Source organism: Strigops habroptila, chromosome 4 (assembly GCF_004027225.2).
Source record: "Strigops habroptila isolate Jane chromosome 4, bStrHab1.2.pri, whole genome shotgun sequence".
NCBI classification, from domain to species: Eukaryota; Metazoa; Chordata; class Aves; order Psittaciformes; family Psittacidae; genus Strigops; species Strigops habroptila.
In genome coordinates this window covers 56022740-56044458 of record NC_046358.1, presented here as the reverse complement: position 1 = coordinate 56044458, position 21719 = coordinate 56022740, and the positions used below count along the sequence as shown (strand labels likewise).

The 21719-nt window shown below is 41.9% G+C and overlaps 2 protein-coding genes across 10 annotated transcripts in view; both read left to right on the top strand.

Annotated features, from left to right (window-relative positions):
• The window catches only part of DENND5A (DENN domain containing 5A), a 73222-nt gene extending 65637 nt beyond the window's left edge, over nt 1–7585 (top strand). For all 7 annotated transcript variants that reach the window (XM_032919874.1, XM_030482196.2, XM_030482193.2 and 4 more), the window contains 4 exons: nt 249–331; nt 1462–1585; nt 2609–2777; nt 3518–7585. In XM_032919874.1, coding sequence (XP_032775765.1) covers nt 249–331; nt 1462–1585; nt 2609–2777; nt 3518–3701 — 560 coding nt within the window. In that variant the 3' untranslated portion in view covers nt 3702–7585. The remainder of the gene's footprint in view (nt 1–248; nt 332–1461; nt 1586–2608; nt 2778–3517) is intronic.
• Nucleotides 7586–12257: 4672 nt separating this feature from the next.
• The window catches only part of SCUBE2 (signal peptide, CUB domain and EGF like domain containing 2), a 42715-nt gene continuing 33253 nt past the window's right edge, over nt 12258–21719 (top strand). Inside the window, exons 1-4 of one of the 3 annotated variants that reach the window (XM_030482201.1) lie at nt 12258–12375; nt 14537–14659; nt 15639–15764; nt 18961–19095. In XM_030482201.1, the coding sequence (XP_030338061.1) occupies nt 12273–12375; nt 14537–14659; nt 15639–15764; nt 18961–19095 (487 nt within the window). In that variant the 5' untranslated portion in view covers nt 12258–12272. Of the gene's footprint in view, nt 12376–14088; nt 14660–15638; nt 15765–18281; nt 18309–18960; nt 19096–21719 lie in introns of those variants that run through there. The other 2 variants (XM_030482200.1, XM_030482199.1) reach the window with 2 other exon arrangements.

Here is a 21719-nt window from a genome sequence, read left to right as displayed (position 1 = left end):
GAAACACCACAGTGTTAACTTTGATGTAAACCCAAACCATCTCAGTTTCTATCTCCTCCACAGTAAATAAAAGAAGAAGTGGATTTCTATTACCCATAGTCCAGCACCTTTTCACTAACAGCATGGTTATAATATGCTGGTTTATGTTCCTCCTTTTTTTTGTTGTTGTTGTATGCCTCACTCCTTGTGAAGAGGTCCAATTTCTAAAGCTGTTACAGAGTGACTGGATCTATTTTTGTATTTTGCAGAGTTAAATACTGGTCAGATACAAGAAGCTATTGGTGAAGCTGTGAATGGTATTGTTAAGCATTTCCACAAGCCAGAGAAGGAGGTAAGGAGGAGTTGTTTGTGTAGTGGCGCTCCTGTCTTAACTCTTACTAGTAACTGTAACATTCTGTTTATTTAAATGTTAACATTCTGGTATTGGAAATAGTGTTATTAGTTAATTCTGCCAAGTCTACCCATACCACTGTCAACAGTGTGGTCTCCTGTTTAGTTTGTTCTAGATGAACTGAGATTTTACATGTACATTGGGTACTAAGTAGGGTTTTTTATGCCTGTTTTGCATTATCTTTCCTACTGAAAAGATGAAAACCCACGGGCCACTTTAAAACAAACAAATGAACAAACAACATGCAATCCCAAACACCTGCGCCCCCCCACACACCCTGCCCTGCAAGTGAAACAGAAGTGCTCTCAAAGGCTCAGGTATACTTCTACATTATACATGTAATCATCTTAACAGAAACAGCAGTTATTTCCTGAAACAAACTTGAGCAACACGCCTCTGTCAAACCATCACAATCCAGCCCTTCTGAGCCAGAGTGGTCAGAGCAGTGCTGGCTCCTGTATGGATATCTCTTGAAAGTCATTAATTTTATTACAAATAGATCCTTCCATTCCTTCTGCAACTATCCTCTTGCAGTTCAGTATAGCATGGCAAATTCACATACAGTGTAATTGTGGTTGATGATCATATTTGCACAATAATCTAAAGTGATCAGGCACTGGGTTTGCAAAATACAATTTACCATCATGTTCTAAGGATTTTTTTTTTTTTTTCCCTGAGGTTTAAAAATTGCATTAAATGTTGTTTTTGTTGATAAGCAAACAGTCTGAGGCACCTGCTGCATTAGACCTGTGATCTTTATTACTGAAGAGGAAAATAGTTTCTTAATTTTCTGTGCAGTGGTCATTATTGTAGGTAAAACCTGCTCAAAATCTGATCTTTATCTTGGCCTTTTCATGGCTTCATTTGATGATGATGATGAGACCCTGAGACTGCTCAGGACTTGTGAGAACTGGGCCATTCTGTTTGGGGCCACTGTTTGACAGTAGACTGTAACTTTGGGCATCTGTTTATTTAAAAACTGGCTTCAGTAATAGATGCATGAGACACTTTTATGTCCCAGACTTCCAAACTGAGACAATAAGCGTGTGCTTCATGTGTGTGCTTGGCAGAGAGGCAGTCTGACACTGTTGCTGTGTGGAGAAAGTGGCCTTGTTTCAGCTCTTGAGCAAGTGTTTCAACATGGATTTAAATCACCAAGACTCTTCAAAAATGTCTTTATTTGGGACTTTTTAGGTAAGTGGGAGAAAAGACATACTAGAGCCTGTTTCTGTCTTTAAAATATATCCATCCGTGTTCCTTGTTATTTTCACTGTGTCTCAACTGGTGAAAACAGCATACTTAGATGCATCTCTGCAGCTGAATTGCCATAAGAGCTCTTACCTTCTTGTACTGTTGAGAGAAAGAGCATCCATCTGCCAAAGTTCATGCTGTACTTAATACAGTAACTACGCTTTATCCTTCTAGTAGTAGTAGCGTAAAACAAAGTTGGTGAGGAAGAATTCTTTAAATAGGTTGGTGAATGGACATATGGTAACCTTGTTATTAACTGAGCATAGTGGAAGCAATAAATCAACTTCTAAGAGGTTGAGTTGCCTTATAAAGCACAACAGGTGCATCTAGTGCTATTGGTACTTACTGGATGTTGTAATAAAGGGTTATAGACATAGGTTTTTCACACAAAGTCTAGATCCTTTGACATAGAGCTGAATGAATCAATAAATCAACTGCGTATACAAATGCCTTTTAGGAAGGGAATTTTTTTAATAGTGTTTCTTTGTTTTGAGTAGGTACTTTGACATCACCCTTCTCCTTATATCATCATTTTACTGTAGCATCTCAAAACTCAGTAGATAGGAGAACCTCTTTAGCACTGTTCAGAGGGAAGGAAGTGGAATCTCAGTTTTACATGTGGGAAACACAGAACTGAATCAAATGGAAAGAAACAGTGGCTAAACATAATCATTCAGGAAACTCATGGATGAGCTTTGAATCTAGGCCTTTCAACTCCAGCTGTGCTCTCCATGATACAGACATTCATGCTGATTTGCCAATGGTCCAATACGAGCTATCAGATAGCCTTATGGATTTATAAGCATGCTTACAGGGGAAGTGAGGTGGTATTAAATTTAATCATCCGAATTTCAAGGTCATAGTGCCTAATTATTTTATTCCAAGCACAGCAGAATCATATTTCAGTTATTTTAGGTCTGCTATATACACTCATAAAACCTCATTATCTCCCAACATTCTTTTAAGAAAAAGCACAAACATACTATGAGACCCTTGAGCAGAATGAGATGGTTCCAGAAGAGAACTGGCAGACAAGGGCCAGGAATTTCTGTCGCTTTATGACTGCTATCAACAACACCCCTAGAAACATTGGGAAGGATGGCAAGTTTCAGATGCTGGTGTGTCTTGGAGCCAGGTATAAAAATACTTCTGTATTATTGTTGTTGTTTTTATTATTGGTACTTTACTAAAATTGAAAGGATGTTGCATATTAGTAAGATAAAGCCACACAACTGCTGGGTTGTGCGGTTGGCTATTACTTATACAGTTCTTTGGTGTAACTATAGAAGAATGAAGTGAACCATGTCCTGACTGTGTTGTTGGGCATGTGAAGTGTGGGTAATCTGACATACAAAACTGAGTATCCCAAAGAGCTGAGCAGCTGAATCAAGAGAGGAAGGTAGTAGGCTGGTGTGAATAGCCTCCCCTCCCTTTCATTTGCAGCTAGCAAAGTCAGAAGATAGACACAGAAAACCATCCATCAGTGAGGCCTCTCCTGTTAATGGCTGAGTGAATTCCCTACCTTCCACCTACTACTCACTGTAGTGGGTAGGAGGGAAGCTGGGACCATCTAGAAACCTTTTCATACAAAGGCAATGGAGCGGGCTAGTGACTTTGGGCCTGCCTGGGACTTCCAGGCCTCCTGGGAAGCATCTTTTGATGTGGGGGATGGAAAGTCTAGAAACGTGTCTGTCACAGATGCTTCCTATTTAAACTAGTTCCACAGGCAGTGTTTCCCCTTCCCTGTCTTACAAAAATATGCGGAGAAAATAGTAGGTCTGTTTAGAAGGCAAAGAATAAAAATTACTTCAGTGAAAACAAGAAATTAACTTGGCTTTATTTTTGTTTCCAAATTGCAAATTGCCACTTTGTCAGAGACCACCTTTTGCATCACTGGATCGCCCTCCTTGCAGACTGCCCGATTACAGCACAGATGTATGAAGACATAGCACTGATAAAGGATCATACTCTTGTGAATTCTTTGATTCGAGTGCTGCAGACCTTGCAGGAGTTCAACATTACGCTGGAGGCATCTCTTGTCAAAGGAATTGATATTTGACCTCTTTCCCCCAGGAAAAACTATCTTTAAAAACAAACAAACAAAAAAGCAACAAGGAGTGAATCTCGTTAGTATGCAAAAGTTCTGTCTTGCCAGTACATTGTATCGTGAACTTGTTCATGGCCCTAAAATGCAACTTTGACTTTTCTTGAAGGAAACTCCAAAAATAGTACAGGCAAATGGATAGAAGCTGTAAACTCAATGTAAAAAAGAGGATTTTGGTATAAATCTATTTTAGAGTTTATTTGCTGATTTGCTTTTTACACACTTTCATGTGAAAGAGATAGAGATGAGTATTGTGCAGCTTATTTTAAAGCTGCAGTATTTCCTTGCCATAGAAAATGTGCAGTGAGCCTTTCAGCATTCTGTGAACTTGCATTCAGATATGCTGTATGTCATAGACCCCAATGTATACACTCCATTTCTGCTGAGAAGGTCATTCTATAGTTTTTAAACTAATATTTTATATATTAACATTATTACCAATGTTTGATTTTTAACGTATTGGGTCATGTTCTGCTGCAAGGGAACTACAAATCTGATGTGTGCTTTTTTTAATAGCTTCAAAGCACTGATTTGTCAACAGATCATTTTTTTTCCTTTATTTTTGTTGTCAGTATTATTTTTAGTGAAATCCAGGAGACTGAACCATGAAAGGTGCAAAGATCAAAGTAATATTTTTCATATTGGTACGTAATTGCACAGATGAAATTAAGCGTGTTTTTTAACTGATGTTTTTTATTTATTCAACCTATCATTGTGTTTTGTAAGTTTGTCTTTAAAAAACCCAAACAACTTCTATGATACAACTGGCTGTATTATGTTGCAATTCCGAATCTACAGTGCAGCCCACTTAAATGAAAAACCTGGAATAATTGTTCATATGCAAAAATGTTTCCACTTGAACCAGCCTTTTGAAGCTTGGTATATGGTTGCTGCTGGTAATTCTCTTAACTGCTAATAAAGAGGGACGTAAGTTCCCCAAATGCCAGATGACTAAATAAACATGTTTATTCCCCCATGAAATAATAATGGTATACCTTACTAACACATATAATGGTTTCTTAATTTTTTCTGAAAAGACAGTGAGTGGTAAGGTTTTTTTTCTTTTCCTTTTCAATGAATATGTCTTGGGTCCTGTTGTCACAGTCTGCTTCATTTGGGATGCTTTTGTTTTTAGCAGAGAAAGCTTTAGTCCACTTCTACAATAAAACGCAAACATTCTGAAAGCTTAATTTATTGGAGATCTGGAACTCAGCAAATGCCTAAAGGCATCTCTGTTCATTTGGATCCTCTGATAAAAATCTCTTTGAAATGAATATGTGACTTAAGAACAGGCTGATTTATCAGCATCGCAAATTACTGTACAGAAATTCAGGGCTATGTATTTAAGAGGTCTCCACTGTATAAACTTATCTCAGTATTGTCTCTGTTTAGAGAAGCAGAATCCAAGTTTTTAGCTCATACAATGTTGTAGCACCTTTTCTTTACCTACATCTTAGTCACATCTTGTGATAGTTTTATTTCCATAATTTATAAGTATAGCACATGTATTAAATTTTTGACTATTTTTACTTTTGTCTTATTTATTTCATTATTAAACTGAGAAGTTCCTTTGTCACTACTTATCAGAGCAAGATTCTTTTTTGATTTCACAGTAGCACTAGGAAGATACAAAGGCAATGTCCAAGTCACTCCTTGTGCCGGGTGGGTGTGAATTCTTCCACAGTCTGGAGCTTGCAGCAGCATTTCACAGAAGTATTTTGTGTGCGGGTTTGGGGTTTTGGGGATTTTCCAGCTTTGGAAGGGCAAAAATAAAACAGATGTCCTTTATTCTAAGAATTTCATGTATTCAACTTAATATGTTGGGATAATCTTTATATGCTTGCTCCAAATTGCTTGTTCATGTATTAAAAATTACAGTGCTTCCAGCTATATTTAAAACAACTTTACTAGGCCTGTGTATTTCACAGGGAATACGTCTAAGTAAGAAAGGAGGATTGGATTAATTTTGACCTTAACAGATTAGTTGATCCTGTTAAAACCAAATCTACCATAGTATTAAGTATGGATTAATTTTATCTTGCACAAGGCAGTTAACCCTGAATTCCTGAATTAAGGTGTTGGTTTTGTTTTGTTTTGTTTTGTTTTTTTCTTTGCACATGTTCACCTAGTGTGGTGTAATACCATTGGTTTAATGGCTTGCTTTGGTGTGGTTCTCCTTGGCTTCATTATGACAGTTAGCAATACCTGGGATCGACACAGTCTGGGGTTTGCTGGTTCCCAAGTGGGTTCTTTGGCTAGCACATGAGGATGAAGCTGTCCATCAGTGACAGCACCTTGTGTGCTAGCTAGATGCAAAAGGATGACTCAGAGGTCATCTTCCTAGCTCCTCAGTTACTTTATTTTCACAGAAAAGACCGCTTTGTGATAGACCCTTCCTCCTTCTCTCACAGGAGGTCTGTACTTAATCCTGTTAGAATTCAAAGCACTTTTTGCTGTGGACTTCCAAGTCTGTGAGGATTTTCACCACTGAAGGACCAGTAAAAAGCTCTGAAATGCAGCAGGAAAAATGTTGGTTTTGTTGGATGCAGGGACCACCAGGGAAGACTGAGATATTAAATATAGCTGCATGGTAGCCCGTGCTAGGGTTCTGAGAGGAGATTTGCTGGCATATCTAAGAACAGTTCAGTCTGTAGTAGTAGCCATAATCCCTACCACTCTTCAGTGTTTACCACAAACTGACCTACCACTTTCATTGATGTAGCTAGCATCAGTCCCACAGAATAATGTTAGGATCCAGCATTTCGTCCTTCCATGGATGACTGTTAAGAACAAATGGTATAGCCAGCATGTTTACTCTTTAACTAGAGCTTTGTAAAATCCATCTCCCTTTTTAAAACTTACCTTGCCTTTTTTGTTCAGAAATGAGCTATAGAATAAAGCAATTGTAACTTTTTTTCCCCTGTTTACTTTTCTAAAAGAAGGGGGCAGGTCTGGTAGGTGCAGGTTAATGTGGTTATGCTGTTTTGTTGTTTGGGGTTTTTTTTTGTAATAGTTAATGGGAAAATATATATATATTTTTTTTTAACAGCACTCATTCTGTAGAGAGAAATATAATGATAAAAAAAAGGTAGTTCATAATGCAGTAAATATGTAGAGCTAAATTATCCACAGGTTGATACCTGATTTGAGGAGAAGAAAATGGGCTATAGGCTATTGATTATTTATGCTTCTTTGATTAATGCTGCCAAAGTTGATATGATAATACTTTATACAAAAAGAAAATGCAAATTAATGAAGACTTGGTTTAAATGTAATGAATAATTATTACAATAAGTTTATACAAAAAGAAGCCTTTACCTGCCATAGACTTAAATATCTGACATTCTGTAGCTGAAAACATATTAATGAACTGAAGACTATTCCACAACTTTTTCCATTATGAAGTGTGGTTTTCAAATTATTTGAATGGGACCTACTAGCTGGATGATCCATATTTTTTGTGTTTTGAATTAATGAATATGTTCAGATTTCTGCAGTGAAACTATTCAGAGTTAACATTTCTGTATATTGTCAAATGATTTTTCTCTGTAGTGCAAGATGCTATAGGATACTTGAAAATACTTGAAGATATTGTACATGTACTTCACATCTTTGTAGTTCTTTATTTTATACTTAGAGATTGGCTATTAGACCAAGATGAAGCATCAATACCTTATAAACTATATATTTTATACGTGGGGAAATGACCGACTAGTTTTTTTTTAAGGGTGGGTGTTGAAGTTTACATTATGATGACAAAACCAGGTACTGTTTTCCTCTTTCATTTTTCCTGTGACATTTCAATCCATTGGACATTAAATGTGAATTGGATATATGAAGTAGTTTTACAGGTGTAGCTCATTTGCTGAATTGCAATAAAATTTGTCTTCTAACATGAAAAATAGCAATGTGCTATTTTCAAAAGCCTTTTATTATAATTTGGCTAATCATCTTTTCTTCTTTGCATGACTGAAGGTATGTATGATGTTCTAGTGTCTAATTTCAGGAAATGTTTTTTGTATGGTTTTGAATCTAGTCTGTTCAACTAAATGCCTGCCTTACACCCAGCACCAGTGTAGCCTTCTCACAAGCAATTGCTGTCAGTCAGACTGCTACCAGTGGAAGAGATGCCTACTCAGTAATCAGGGAGTGGGGAAAACAGGAAGGCAGAGAGACAATTGCAGTTCTTGGAAAGTGTCTCTGAGTACACACACGCATATGTGCTGCTGTTCACTCTGTGTCAAATTGTGCGAGATCGTCACTGGATGTTTTATACCATTAGGGAAAACGCAGAAAGGAAGGAGTTTCATCATTATTTGAAGGTATCTCTTTGTGTTTCTCCACACGCACACCCTGGTCTGTGGTGGAGACTTTTTATGAAATAAAAATAAAAGGTGTTAAGATCTTTCCTGGGGGAACCACCTCAACCTTCCTGAGCTGGTGGTGATTCTGCACCACTGACTGATGGTGTCATCCTGTGGGCTCACTGGGGGAGACGCTGAGAAGGTGAACACAGCCTGCCCCATACTCTGATGAGGTGGTGCTGGTGGCCTGAGCCTTGGACAGGTTTGGGGGACTGCAGTTGGTCCCTGCTGCCAGGTATGCTGCACTTGTGCAAGATGCCAAACTTGCCTCTTGGAAACTGAGACCATCTCAATTCTCTAGGCTTATTAGACCTGCTGCTTCTAATTCCTCTGCAGGGTGCTACCGAGATGGACATGGGGAACGCCCTGGGTGGAGCTGTTGGGTAAGCACAGCTTCAGAAACACATTCACTTCATCACAGGTGGCCTTGAATCTTTCAGGTTTCCTGCAAGGGGAAGGAACAAAAAGGACAGGGGTGTTGGTGAGCGAAGTGTGTTATGCAACTGCTGAGTTCACAGCACATCCAAATGTCAGTCTGAGGTGGTTTTATAGAAAGTGGTGTTTATTAACATCTGCTGGAGAGTTTGAGCATTAAGCAATGATAGTTGACTAACTGGTCCAAACACGTGTCTAGAAATGTTATCATTGTTGTAGTGATGACTTGGAAAGTTCTGACAAAGAAATACCAATGTCAAAGAGCTGCACCAAGCAGATCTTTGTCTGAAAGTTACTTCACATAGCAAAAATTCTCCTTTTTCCCTATTAACTTCAAGATTCATTAATAGAACAAACTGTATTTGGTCCTGCAGTAAACAGGAACTGTTCTTCATTTCAGTGACAATGGCATTTTACGATGCAGATCTTACAATGTTTAAAATATCACTGGTGGATCTGATGTTTGTTTCAGGGAAGTTTTTCTATCAGTGGCATAAAAATACTTACACAAGGAGTATAAATTACATGAGAAGGTCTTTTAGACTCCTTGTGACTAGAAGAACCCCAGGTTAGCTCTCTGAGATTTAAGCCATGTGCAGGTCCTGCTCCCAAGGAAAGCTACCGTTACATTGCAAAACTGAATGCTGAACACCGAAAATGTGTTATTTTACACAGAACTCAATAACCTGTTTGGTAGCTTGGAAAACCCTTGGATACAGAGGAAAAGTAAATGCAAAAGTTTGAGTGATTCATTTCAAAAGAAAACAATTGTTCAAAGCCCAGTATGCCTACAGAGGTAAGACTTGAAACTACAGCTCTGAAAGTATTTCCTAACTTGTCTGTTTGCCCCTTTCCCTTTTTTGTTCTGGCACCTTCCCTCCTCACCTACAATTGTTTTCAGCTTCTGTCACAAGCACTTATGCTCGCTCAGTTGTGTTAAATTTTGGGTCAATATAATACACTGTTCCTCCCTATGTTAAAGTACAAATGAAATGGCAATCTAGATGTCTTCAAATAATGTTTGCTTATCATTAAATAATAAAATTTAACAAGTGTTATAAAGCATAAAGCAGTTTTTATCCCAAATTTTCAGACAAAAGTATTCAACTCAGGTGCAGAATTTCTGGAGCAGTTTTTACACCCAGCTGCTCTGTAGCAGCTTAGTCTTGATCTCTCAGTGAGAGGCAACTTCAAGTGATACTTAAAGTGGAGGGCTGGGGAGAACTGGGGGTCTTAATCTGTGTGGAAGTGTTACTTTGGAGCAGCAGCGTTCGTAGCAGTGTTTTGCTCCTGGCAGTCCAAAGAGATCCAACTGTGTTAGTGGAAAGAAGTTCTAGGTTTTGCAAGACTATAGGGCAGCACACACATGCTGGTACAATTGGAAAAAGCAGGCAAGTTTTCTGATGTGATGCTTTTCTCCAAACATGAACCAGCCAAACCTTGCTCCCTGCAAAGCATCTGTGACACGTAACTGAATGAGTCTCTGGTCCACACAACTGATAAAATTCAATTCAAGACTCAAGTGCTGTGTAGTATCTAGATGAGCAAAAATTTTGCTATTGGTTTTAGGATCAGTATGCATAATGTATGAAAATCCTGCTTGCATACACTTCTTGCAGATATTTGACAGTAACTAATTTCATCCCTAAAACATTGTGATTTCATTTTATTTTTAGTTGCTGGAAAAAAACCCAAACAAAACCAAACAGTGCTATCTGGGGTCTCTTCCTGTTGAACTGGCCCAGGATGTTTGTTTTTCCTTCATCATGCTTATTGCTGAAGTTGAGTCTTATGAATTCTTCTAGCTTCTCTCTCCCAGTAAAGATCTTAGTACCCGGTGCAGTCATCTGTCACTGTGACTCTGTAGTTGAATAGAAATAGTTGAGAAGGCTACAGAAAGACATCTGGGTTTGGTCTGAGCTTCTGTCTGTGACTTTACAGAGATATTGTAATGGCAATTCTTCATCATAAACAAATGAGTGTTATATGTGAAATAATAGCTAGGATCCTTCCCAAAGCACTTTGAGATTTATGTATAAGATGGTTTCATTAACTAAGATAAGTTTTATATTGTTCTGTTTGTTTTCCAAGCTGTGTTAAGATCTTTTGATCTAACTCAGGCATTCCCAAATATTTATGTGTCACTTTATATTTTAGTTTACAGAAGTAAGAAAGATGCTTTGCTTTTATGGTGTCTCAGAAATCTTCAGTTGTTTGGGTATATGGCTCTGCAGTGTCTCTTCATGGTTTTTTTCTGCTACACTCTTCATACACATAGATTTATGGTTTTTGTCAAGTCTTGTGATGAATTTTAATTGAATTAGTATTAGTCTGTTAGTTCATTGAGGAACCTAGACTGGAAAGTGCCTGAAATACCAGCAGCTTTTCTGTAAGGTAGCTTGTAGTCACGCGCCTCAATGGGAGATGGCCCCTCTGTGCATCTGGAAGATATTTGCAGAGACACCGTGGCTGATATTCTTGTGTGAGAGGTGTGTGGATGTGCGAATTCACATTGTAGGTATGATTGTTTATTCATGATACCACGGAAACTATTGAGAAAGTCTTCGTTCATTCATTACTTTCTGTTGGTAAGGGACGGCTGGGGGAGGCTGGAGGTATGGTGTGTGGCTGGAGAATCCTTGGAGTGTTAATGAGCAGCTTTCTGCGTTTATAGATGAGTTTGACTAAGACTGAAACCGTCCAGGAGATAGAATAGGCTGTTTCTCATTGGATTTTTAAAGAGAATAACTTTGAACATTTCAAAAGCAATGAAGCCTGATGCTCCAGTGAGAAAGGAAAGTGGTAATTTATAGCTGCCATTAAGGAAACAAAGACAGTCTGAGGGAAAGTTTCATTCTGAAGATTTACTAATGTGTATAAACTGCCCTTACAACTAGAAATAGCTTGGTATTTCTCACAGAATGAAACAAAAGAGAAAAGACAGCGAAATGGGGATGGGAGGGAGAGGTGGAAAAGAGTACTGCCTGCTTTGGCTTGCACCCTGAAAGGTCAAACAAACATCTAGGAAATTATAATTTCAGTCAGTAATGGATAGGCTGCTTTTACCTGCCATAGGAAGGGCAGCTGTGAGAAATCCCTGGCTGGGAAAGGAGGTGGGCTGAGGCTGGGGCTGTCGGTGTGATGTGCGTTCTGGTATGGTATCAGACGGGGACTGCATGTGCTGCAGTGGGGGGTAATCACTCGGTAAAGATTGTAATACTGTGTGTCTGAAGAAAAGCAAGCAAGGCTGAAGTGCGCAGTGTGTGCACATATATGTGTGTGTGTATATATATATGTATATATGGATTATGTCGGGGTGCCGGCACAGGGTATCTTTGCATGGGCTTGTCTCTACTAGAAAGAGACTGTCTTCCGGGCCGCTACAGGAAGGGGAGTCCCGGCTCAAATACACTTGCCGCTGGCGCTCACAGTCAGCGTGTGAGGTATTTCATGTACCTTCGGGAAGCGCCGGCTCCTCGGGACATCTGTGTTTGGGGTGCTGTGCAGGTGTTTGAACGCCGGTGCCGAGGGTGGGTGCGCTGCTGCGGTCGGTGGAGGGTTTTCATGTGGGATGGGGCGGGCGGGGAGGCCCGCCCAGTCCTCGCCGCTGCGCCCCGCCGCCCCGCGCCCGCTGTCAGACACCTCCCTCCGCCGCCGCCTCCTCCCGCCCGGCGGCAGCAGCAGCAGCAGCCGCAGCCGCAGCGCAGCCGCCGCCGCAGCGCCATCGATGGGGTCCGGCGGCCGCCGCAGCGCGGCGGGGGCGCGGGCGCTGCCGCTGCTGCTCCTGCTGCTGCCCGCGCCGGGCGCCCCGGCTGCCCTGCCCCTGCCCGGTGAGTGCCGCGCCGCCGGCCCGCCCTCAGCCCTGGACAGCGGCTCCCCGCGGGGCACCTGGCGCTGCCGGCGGGCGGCTGTCCCCCGTCCCCTCAGGGAGCCGGGCCGGGCGGGCGGGAGGGGAACGCCGCTGGCGAAGGGAAGGGGAGCCGCAGGCGAGCGGTGGCCGTTACCGCGTGAGGTGCGGCCGTTGGCGGGGCGAGCGCGGACCGTTACCGGAGAGGGAGGTCGCTGCTGGCAGGGCCCTGCGGGCACTGCCGGTGACTTTCTCGCGCTGGTTCCCGGGAGCAGGGCGGCCCCGCGGGGCACGGCAGGCGGTTAGCGCGTCGCCCTTGCCGGAGGAGCGGGGAGGTGTACTGTGCGGATACCAGGGCTCGCTCTGCCTTTGGCCGCCGAGGAATAAAGCCGGTAATTCTTCCTGCTGCCTCCTCGCGACCGCCCTTACTGCCAAGTTTAAGGCTGCGATGTTTGCTCACAGTCTCCCTCCTCCAGGGTCTCTCTCCAGCTCAGGCTACTGTCACTGCAAGAGGAAATCTCCTTCCCTGTGCCTACCGATTTTTTTTTCCCCAGCCCTCTTTCCTATGTTTCTATATGCACTGATGAGAATTAGTGTAAAAATAAACTAGCAAAACGGCCGCTTGCCGCTGGCGTGAGGTCTAGTTGATGTCTCTGTGTCCTGGCTTTGAAGGAAGCCACCCCCTGGTGTGTGTTTTCTGGGCTCCCCTTGCTGGGGCTGGGAAGGGGAGAGCTTACCAGGCAGGGGCAAGCAGCCAGCACGTGTGGCTAATGCTTCTTTCTGCCTGCTGTCTTCCCTTCCCTACCCATTCTTTCCTCCTGCCCCATCTACCTGAATCTCTCCAGAGGGAGGCCTCTCAGCTATTCCCTGCACCCCTCCTTGCATGACTGGCTCTCTCAGTTCACTGCCTCCCGTATTTTTTAATGGCTTGAGTTTTCCACAGATTCTGCCGCTCTCTCCAGCCGTTTCCCACATTCCCCTTGCTTTCTGGTGGTGGTATCAGCGGACTCCATCACTGCTATCAGTTCTATGTGCACCTGAGAGCCAGGAGAGCACTGCTGTTCAAGCACTGGCTCTTTGCCTTGTTTCCAGCTGCCAAACGCCATTAGAAGTTAAAACCAAGTGAATACTTTCTGCAGTTGGCAGCTGCTGCAGTACCTACAGGCATATTTTTGTGACTGGGAGGGAGGAGATGAATGCTATAATTGTTAATGGGAGAGGTGCTGGTTGAAATTCCCCTTCAGAAGGTGATCCCCACTATAAAAAGTTGACTGTTTAAGTATAGTCACCTCCTGCAATTAGTCCTCTTGTTCTAGGAGTTTGTACCAATGTGGGGTGCTGCTGCCTCTGCAATTCTTCCTTTTAGCCGGTTGCTGGAAATCTTCCTGTTACTGTGTTTGAATTCTCTCCTGCTGTATGAAAAACTTCTGCTGATGTCTTCTGCTGCCTGTAACTTTCCTTCCTCTTCTTCTGTCTACGCTTCTCCGTCTCCAGGACTTCTTCCTGTTGGCATTTCCCTTTCTTCTCATTTCCCTTGCTCTGAAGTTTCCACCTGGATATTTTGCTTCAGTATGCTGTGCTTTGTGATGGCTGGCCAGGTGATTTGGCAATGCTGCTCACCAGATACTATTCTTGTATTTAAAAAATTGGCATTATTTATAAGTTACACATCTGTTTAATGGTAAGTCAGTCTTTTAATATATTGGTGATTGGCGGTGACTTTGAAAGTACATTTCTGTAAACTCCCGATGTCATGGATGCGATCAAGAACTCCTTCAATAGCTCTTTTTTGTTAACCAGAAAGATTAACAGCCTCTAATGAATCTCTGTAAAACTGTCAGCTAAATCTCATGGAGGATCTAGTCCATAATACATTATTTTGGGTGTATTTATAGGTGGGTACAAAAGCTTAAAACAAGCTTATCTGAATTGTATACTAACACATCTGTATGCAAGTAGAACTTTATACAAATTAAAGTTCAGGTATGGTCTCTGCATATTTCTGTCGTGACTCACATATAATATACACGGGTGCACCGCAAGCAGGTGCTCAGCCTTATGTCACCTCATTAGTGATGTGTGCAGGAGCCGTGGTCCATGCTCCACCTTCTGACATCTCTTCTGAATCTGTTGTCTTCCCACAGATGTGGATGAGTGTGCCCTGGGGCTTGATGACTGCCACCCAGATGCTATTTGTCAAAACACCCCTAAACTGTACAAGTGCATGTGCAAAGTGGGTTACACTGGCGAGGGGAAGAAATGTGAAGGTAAAGAGAGCCAAGCACTGTGCTCTGCCTGTGCCAGCATGAGATATTGCTAAGATAGAGCCATTAAAAATAATGGCTTGGAATATGGAAGATGATTTGAAATCAAAATAGTCAGTGTTTCTTCACCTGATTTACTACTTGTTTACAAAATCAAAGGCTAACAAATTCCATGGTTTTTCACCTAGTAATATCACTTGGTCTAATAATTAGTTCCTTGTTTAACCAGCAGCCTTAAAAACTATAAGGTAAAGGTAGATGGGAATCTCAGGGTGTTTTGTCACTTTTTAGAAACATTTGGCAAGTAATGTGTTAAATATAGTCTATTTACAAGACAATGACGACTTCGGACAGCAGTTGCTGCTCACATTTACACAGTTGTATCTCTGTCTATAACACTCAAGCAAGTGATCCTGCCCCTCTACTCTGCTCTCATGAGACCTCACTTGGAGTACTGCATACAGTTCTGGTGTCCTTAACATAAAAAGGACATGGAGCTGTTGGAGTGAGTCCAGAGGAGGGCCACGAGGATGATCAGGGGGCTGGAGCACCTCCTGTATGAAAACAGGCTGAGAGAGTTGGGGCTGTTCAGCCTGGAGAAGGCTGTGTGGAGACCTCATAGCAGCCTTCCAGTATCTGAAGGGGGCCTATAAGGATGCTGGAGAGGGACTCTTCCTTAGGGACTGTAGTGGTAGGACAAGGGGTAATGGCTTCAAACTTAAACAGAGTAAGTTTAGATTAGATATAAGGAAGAAATTCTTTACAGTGAGGGTGGTGAAGCACTGGAATGGGTTGGCGAGGGAGGTTGTGGGTGCTCCATCCCTGGCGGTGTTCAAGGCCAGGTTGGACAGAGCCTTGGGCCACATGGTTTAGTGTGAGGTGTCCCTGCCCATGGCAGGGGGGTTGGAACTAGATGATCTTAAGGTCCCTTCCAACCCTTACTATCTATGATTCTATGATTAACTTTTGCTTTATTCCTTAGACATTGATGAATGTGATAACGACTTTAATGGAGGCTGTGTCCACGAGTGTTTCAACATTCCAGGAAATTACCGCTGTACTTGTTACGATGGCTTTATGTTGGCTCATGATGGCCACAACTGCCTGGGTAAGAAGTGTGTTCATGACCATTGTGAGTGGGGATGCTAACATAACCCTTTAACTGCATCCATGGGAAATGCGTGGTGATCTGTTGGGCTGAATCGGCTCAGCTAGAGAAGAATGTCACAAGTGGGACTAAGGAATTCCAGGTACCAATGTACCATCCCAGTGTGGCTCTTTCCTTCTCTGTAAATGAGGAGGATAATTGTGCTACATTTCTGTTAAGTGCTTTGGATTAAAGTATGTGAAGCGCTATCTATTATTACGCCAAATGAGTGTATGTAAAAGAACATGTGCTATCATTGTCTTTTCTGTTCCAAAGGTAGTTTAGGAGCAGTTCTCAGGTGTGTTTCTGGGCTTAGAAATCTTCTTTCTCCTACATCTTTAACGTGTGTGTTTCTCTTTCTTGCTGTGTCTGAGTACATACTCACATGCAAACTGTAAGGAAAGGACAACTGGGAGTGTGCAGTAGCTGTATATGATAGAGGCCATTGAAGTACAGAGGAACTCAGCCAAATGCTTGGAGTTTCCCTAGGTGGTTAATATGAAGCAAAGTACCTCTGGAAACATGTTCAATCCTGGCAGTGCTCACTTGACCCTGCATGCACATGTTCTCTCACAAAGACGTTGATAGTTTCCTTCCTTTTGTGTGCCAGCAGGTGAAAATTCTTTAAAAATGGTAACAAGCCTGTGTGATTTTTGTCCTTTATCACATAGTGCAGCAGTGTACAGAAATGCACGAGTTACCAGCCCGTTGGCCATGTGCTGTGCAGTCGGTGTTATGTCCTTGGGACAGAGCCTTATGGTGATGAAGCTATCCTGCTTCCAGGACACACACTGGGTATCCTGTGTGGCTCTGCCCTGTGCTGTGGTACCTCTCCCATTTACTTTTTCAGAGATGCCTCCGTTTTTCTTTTCTGCCGCACTGACTGTGGATGTGCCCGGACAGGCTCCCATGCCCATGTCAGTCAGGGAGAAACTTGCTCTCACAGCCTGGCTGGGGTGTTTCCCACTAGTGTATGGCATATCAGGTGGGAGATCAGACCATCCCTATGCTGTATCTTATGCTGGAACAAAATCAGAAAAGCTCTGGAGGCTCCACTGGGATTGTGTTGCGTTTTACCTGCCGGGAACCTGTTGCATGCTCATGGATTAACTTTGTTACAGCGTAAGTGGAGGAGAGGATGAAGTTACTAAGTTCCAAGTATTTCACTGAAGAAAGTAGAGAGGGAAGCAAAATATCTGCTGATACTTTAAAATAATAGGAAGGCCATCTTGTTTTTCTCGAGTGCATTTGTGTAAACACATGGTGGAGTTCACTTGAGGTTACCATGAAGGGCTGAATGAATGAACACCTTGCCTCTTACAGTGCCACCGAAGGGTGTGTTCTCTTTGTATCCAGTAGCCTCTCTAGAGCATACTTCAGCTGACTTGTTTGTGACCAGCGAGACCTAGACATACCTTTGACCAAAATCTACCACCTGCTTTGTTACTGGGGAGCTGCTCAGTATTATATGGTAGACTTGTAAGAATAAAATAAAATGTCATTTATATACAATGAAATTCTTACCACTGACCTGCTAATTTTGAGATGTGATGTAAACTTTAAATAAATGTTTTGGTATGCAGCAGATTGGATCACATCTTCTCTTAATCTGTTTATTTACTTTGTTTGAGCTGGGATTGCCCTCCTCTCACCCTTATTTTTGAAGATCTCGGCTGTGTGCCTGGGTTTAAGCCAAATAGACAATTACTTGTTGGAAAGAGATGATTTTTTTTGAAAGCTTTCCAACGTCTGCAAGACAGAAACATCTGGTGGAGTTCAAATCTGTAGTACTAAAGACCCATGGTGGCTGTTTATTCATGATTGTTTGCACATTCACATCACTGTAGAACTCCAAAATACTCAGCTTCTTTGTGATGGAGATATGTCAGCCGCTCTTTTTGCTACAGCAGGTCACATTCTTTTGCATCCAATTGGCTTACTCATTGCCTTTAGTAGAAATTAAATCTGTTGTAATACTATGTTACACTTCTTACTAAAAGCCTTTCTCTTTCTCCTTTTTAAGACAGCTGTTTTATGCCAGAAATGCTACAATGTTAAATTAAAAACATTGTACTATTAGCACAGGAACAATGAACAGAACTGGGAGCAAATATGGTGTTCCATATGAAATTGCAAATGAGACCAGTGCTTGGCCTCAGCAAGGTCTTCTTTTTTTTAAGGGACTGAGCATTTTTACTTCATTTTCAAATTGGCATTTCTGATAATTAGGGTAGGAAAATTCATTGCTCGTAGTGGTTACAAAACCCTGCACTTATTAAGGGGTAAGATTCCAAAGAATTAGAATTTGAGATGAACATCCTGTTGTTCAGAGGCTTAGCTAAAGTTTTTCTACTCTTTGTTTCTCTTGGTTATCTTGAAAGCAGAGCCCTCCTTCTATATTCTCTGGTATTGCTGAAGCTCTGCATGTTGCAAAATCAACATTAAAACTAAAACTTCTGCTCTTGTCCTTGACTGCAGTCAGGCAACACAGCAGCAGCCTTGATGGTAAGTAGCAATGATCTAGAGCTGAGGGAGGAGGATAATAAATCAAACTGAGCATTAGAACAGATGTGATGTGTGAATTCTAGCTAGAGTGAAAATAAGGAGCGAGAGTAGGTTTCAAACAATTTATTCTGAGGTTTGTATTTTTCTTGTTCAACCTTTGCTTCAGAATGGGGAGCTTTCTGTAAAAACACCTTTTATAGCTTGGATGTGTTTGGATGCATCCCACTTAACAAGACAGAACCACATATGGATGCTCAGCCTGGAGGTAAATGTGCTAACTGCTGACTGGTAGTACTAACCATCTGCACTGAGAGGCAGAGTGTGTTCACAGAGGTGGTATGGAGCCCTGCTTCTGACTCCACTGAGGCTACTTTGTTGTAACCAGTAGCTCTGGTTATTTGGCCAGCATTTCTTGGAAGTCTTGTGATTGACTGGGCAAACCGTGAGCAGGGAAAGAGCACCAGCAAAAATACGCTTTCTCGAGGGTGACAGCAGAACACCAACAGGCTAGCCTGGGGTGTGTAAACTGCCTGGGTGGTTACATGTTGAGTCGATGTCTGTCTGTACTGCACATTGAGTGGCTGCTGCCAATATGAGTGTATTGGTGTTAGTACAAAGCCGATCTCTCTCTCTCTCTCTCTCTTTTTTTCAGATACAGATGAATGCGTGTACAACAATGGTGGTTGCCAGCATGTTTGTGTCAACACTGTGGGGAGCTATGAATGTCGCTGTAAGGAAGGGTTCTTTCTAAGTGATAACCAGCACACGTGCATCCACCGCTCAGAAGGTACTGGCTGCTTCCCTCCAGGCACCAAGCAGGAGTTTTGGACAGAAGCTAACTGCCAAATCTCTAAAGCATCTTCAAAAATATTTTTAGGTTGGGTTTTTTCAAAGCTCTGAAGGGTCTTGAAGTCTCAACTCCTTTTAAAAGGAAGAGTATGTCAGAATCTTCTAAGCGACTTTGAAGACTCTTTACATCCCTTATGCCCCTTTGATCCTACCTGTATGTCTGCAGTGCTGTGCTTTGTTAAAGGCTGTACTGCTCTATTTCCAGTGTACTTTATGCTCTGTTGTGCAGCTAAGGTGTGTCCTGATCCAGGGAATGGTGACAAATAGAAGGACAGTGAGTTCTGACCACTTCCATTGCCTTTAGTTACAGGGCAATACCTGCATTACCTTCAGGTACCTTTTAGGTTCCCTGTACAGTGTTTAGATTTCAGCTAAGGGATTTATTGTTTGTCAGCCCCAAAGGTATTCAAATCACATTCTTTGTTTTGAATGAAACCTTTATGAAGCAACCTTTGAGAGATCAGAGAGCCTTGGATATCTAATTAGACATCAGATTGAACAAAATTATTTTGGATGCCCTAGGGGAATACTTTAAAGTGGTTGCTCAGATCACGGAGTTGTCCATTGAACTGTACAGTGAATCTCTTACCAAGAAGTATTTTAAACTGCAAAGTTTTCTTTAATCTGTGGCTTATCGTTGGCATGACTGTAAGAGGAATCTGAGTATGAATAAACAAACCTCACTGTAAAAATCCCCATAGTGAAGAGATCAACATTTATAGACATATGTGGCCATCACTGATGACTGCACTGAGGTGGCTGTCGTCTGATGTAGCTGAATTGATCTTTTGTTTGAATTAAGAATTTGTATTCTCAGCTTCCCTCTATTGGGCTTGGTATCACAGGGGTCTGCTGATGCATGGTGATTTCTCAGGCCATTGCTCAGCTTGCCACAGCGGGAGCTGAGCCAGGAGTGAGGACAAGCAGGAAGGCTGCAGTAGTGGGGCAAGACGTCTCCCTTCATGTTGTTTTGCTAACAGTGATATGTGTATGTGTGAATGGATCATGAATCTAAGGATGAAAATCAGTTGCCTCAACTTCTTGTCTTGTCCAATACCAAGAGAGGAAAAACTTTCAATTCTTTATTCTTACTTGCTGTTACCTGAGTACCTTCTACTCTCCAGAACTAACAGCAGCAGCATTTCCTGTCATTAAGAGTTGTTCCCTAAATTGTATCTTTGGAATTTTTCAGGTTATGCTGTGACTGTTTCCCTCCTGCCTCCCTGCCATTACTGTGAAGAATCCATGGGATTCCCCACATTTTTTTTCCTTGGGTGGGCAGGTCTGTTGTAAGCCAAATCTCATTGCTTCATCTTTCCCCTCACTTTGTTCTCTACTTTTCTGCTTGTTGCTAGGTCTTCTATTCTGTGCATTGTGTATGCATTCTCTCAGTGTATATACTTTGTTAGTTCTCTTTTGAGACCTCTCAACATTGATTGAAACTGCGTTTGGCACCTACTGTTTAGACCATGTATTCAGTTTTGCTTCTTATTTGTAATATGAGGTAGTATTTCCTTCCCTGTCTCCCAGCCCAGTTAAGAGAGTGCATACATTAGTGCTTGAGAGACCTTTCTGGTGGTCTGCAGTACTTTACATACACAGAAAAAGAGTGAACTGGACTTAAGATAGGAGAAGTAGAGAGGCTTGGAGCTGCCGTATTCCTTCTGGTGTATGATCAGAGTAACTAAGAGTCATCTGCCTTTCCAAGTTTATCTGCAATTATTGTCTGAGTTCCCTGTCACCTGCTGTGCAATGGGACTCAAGGTCAGATAGCTGTTAGAAGAGAGTCTGATAATTAAAGTTGGTTTTTCATCTGATATGACTGCGTTGGTCTGCAGCACAAGGCTGTTCTGAGAGGGCTGAATGGTTCTGCCTAGCCCCCTCCTTAAACCACAGGAACTCAGAGTACCTTGGGAAGTTGTGCGCAATCCTGTTTTTTTCCTGACTGCCTACTCTGAATGAGCTCTTCTTCACCTATGTGTGGAAGAATGGATTTGCTCTGGGAGGCTGTTACAGTAGCTGGCAGGGCAGCTATGCACATGTAGCTTATTTCTGGTTTTAACTTGCTCCTTATTAGAGAATACAAAAATTTGAAGGAAAACAGAGTTTTTCACAAGTAAATATGTAATACATCTTGTGGTTGCTTTTGCTATAGATCAACAAATCTTGCTACTCTTCCTTGTGGTATTTCACAGTCATAGTTATCTACTGTTGGGCTGAATCAATGGCAGTGAATTAGATGTGCATGATGAAAGTCACATTTGAAATCACTGTGTGGACTGAAAGCTCGTACACAGGAGACCATCTCAGCTACTGCTCTTAGGGTCCTCCTGACTGTGGAGAACAGTCAGACAACCAGCAAACTTTTTTGGAAAAAGTTGCCCTAACACAAGGGTGTAGAAAGCATGAAAAAAAGACTAGATTTACTATGTGTCTTCTATGAAATGCTGTCTTTTGGGTCAGCTAAATTTTGGTGGGTTTGGTCATGTACCTTGTTACACAATGGGTATGTTGTTATTAAAATGTGCCCTGGTTTGTGAAGTGCAGTTTTAGCTTTCTCTG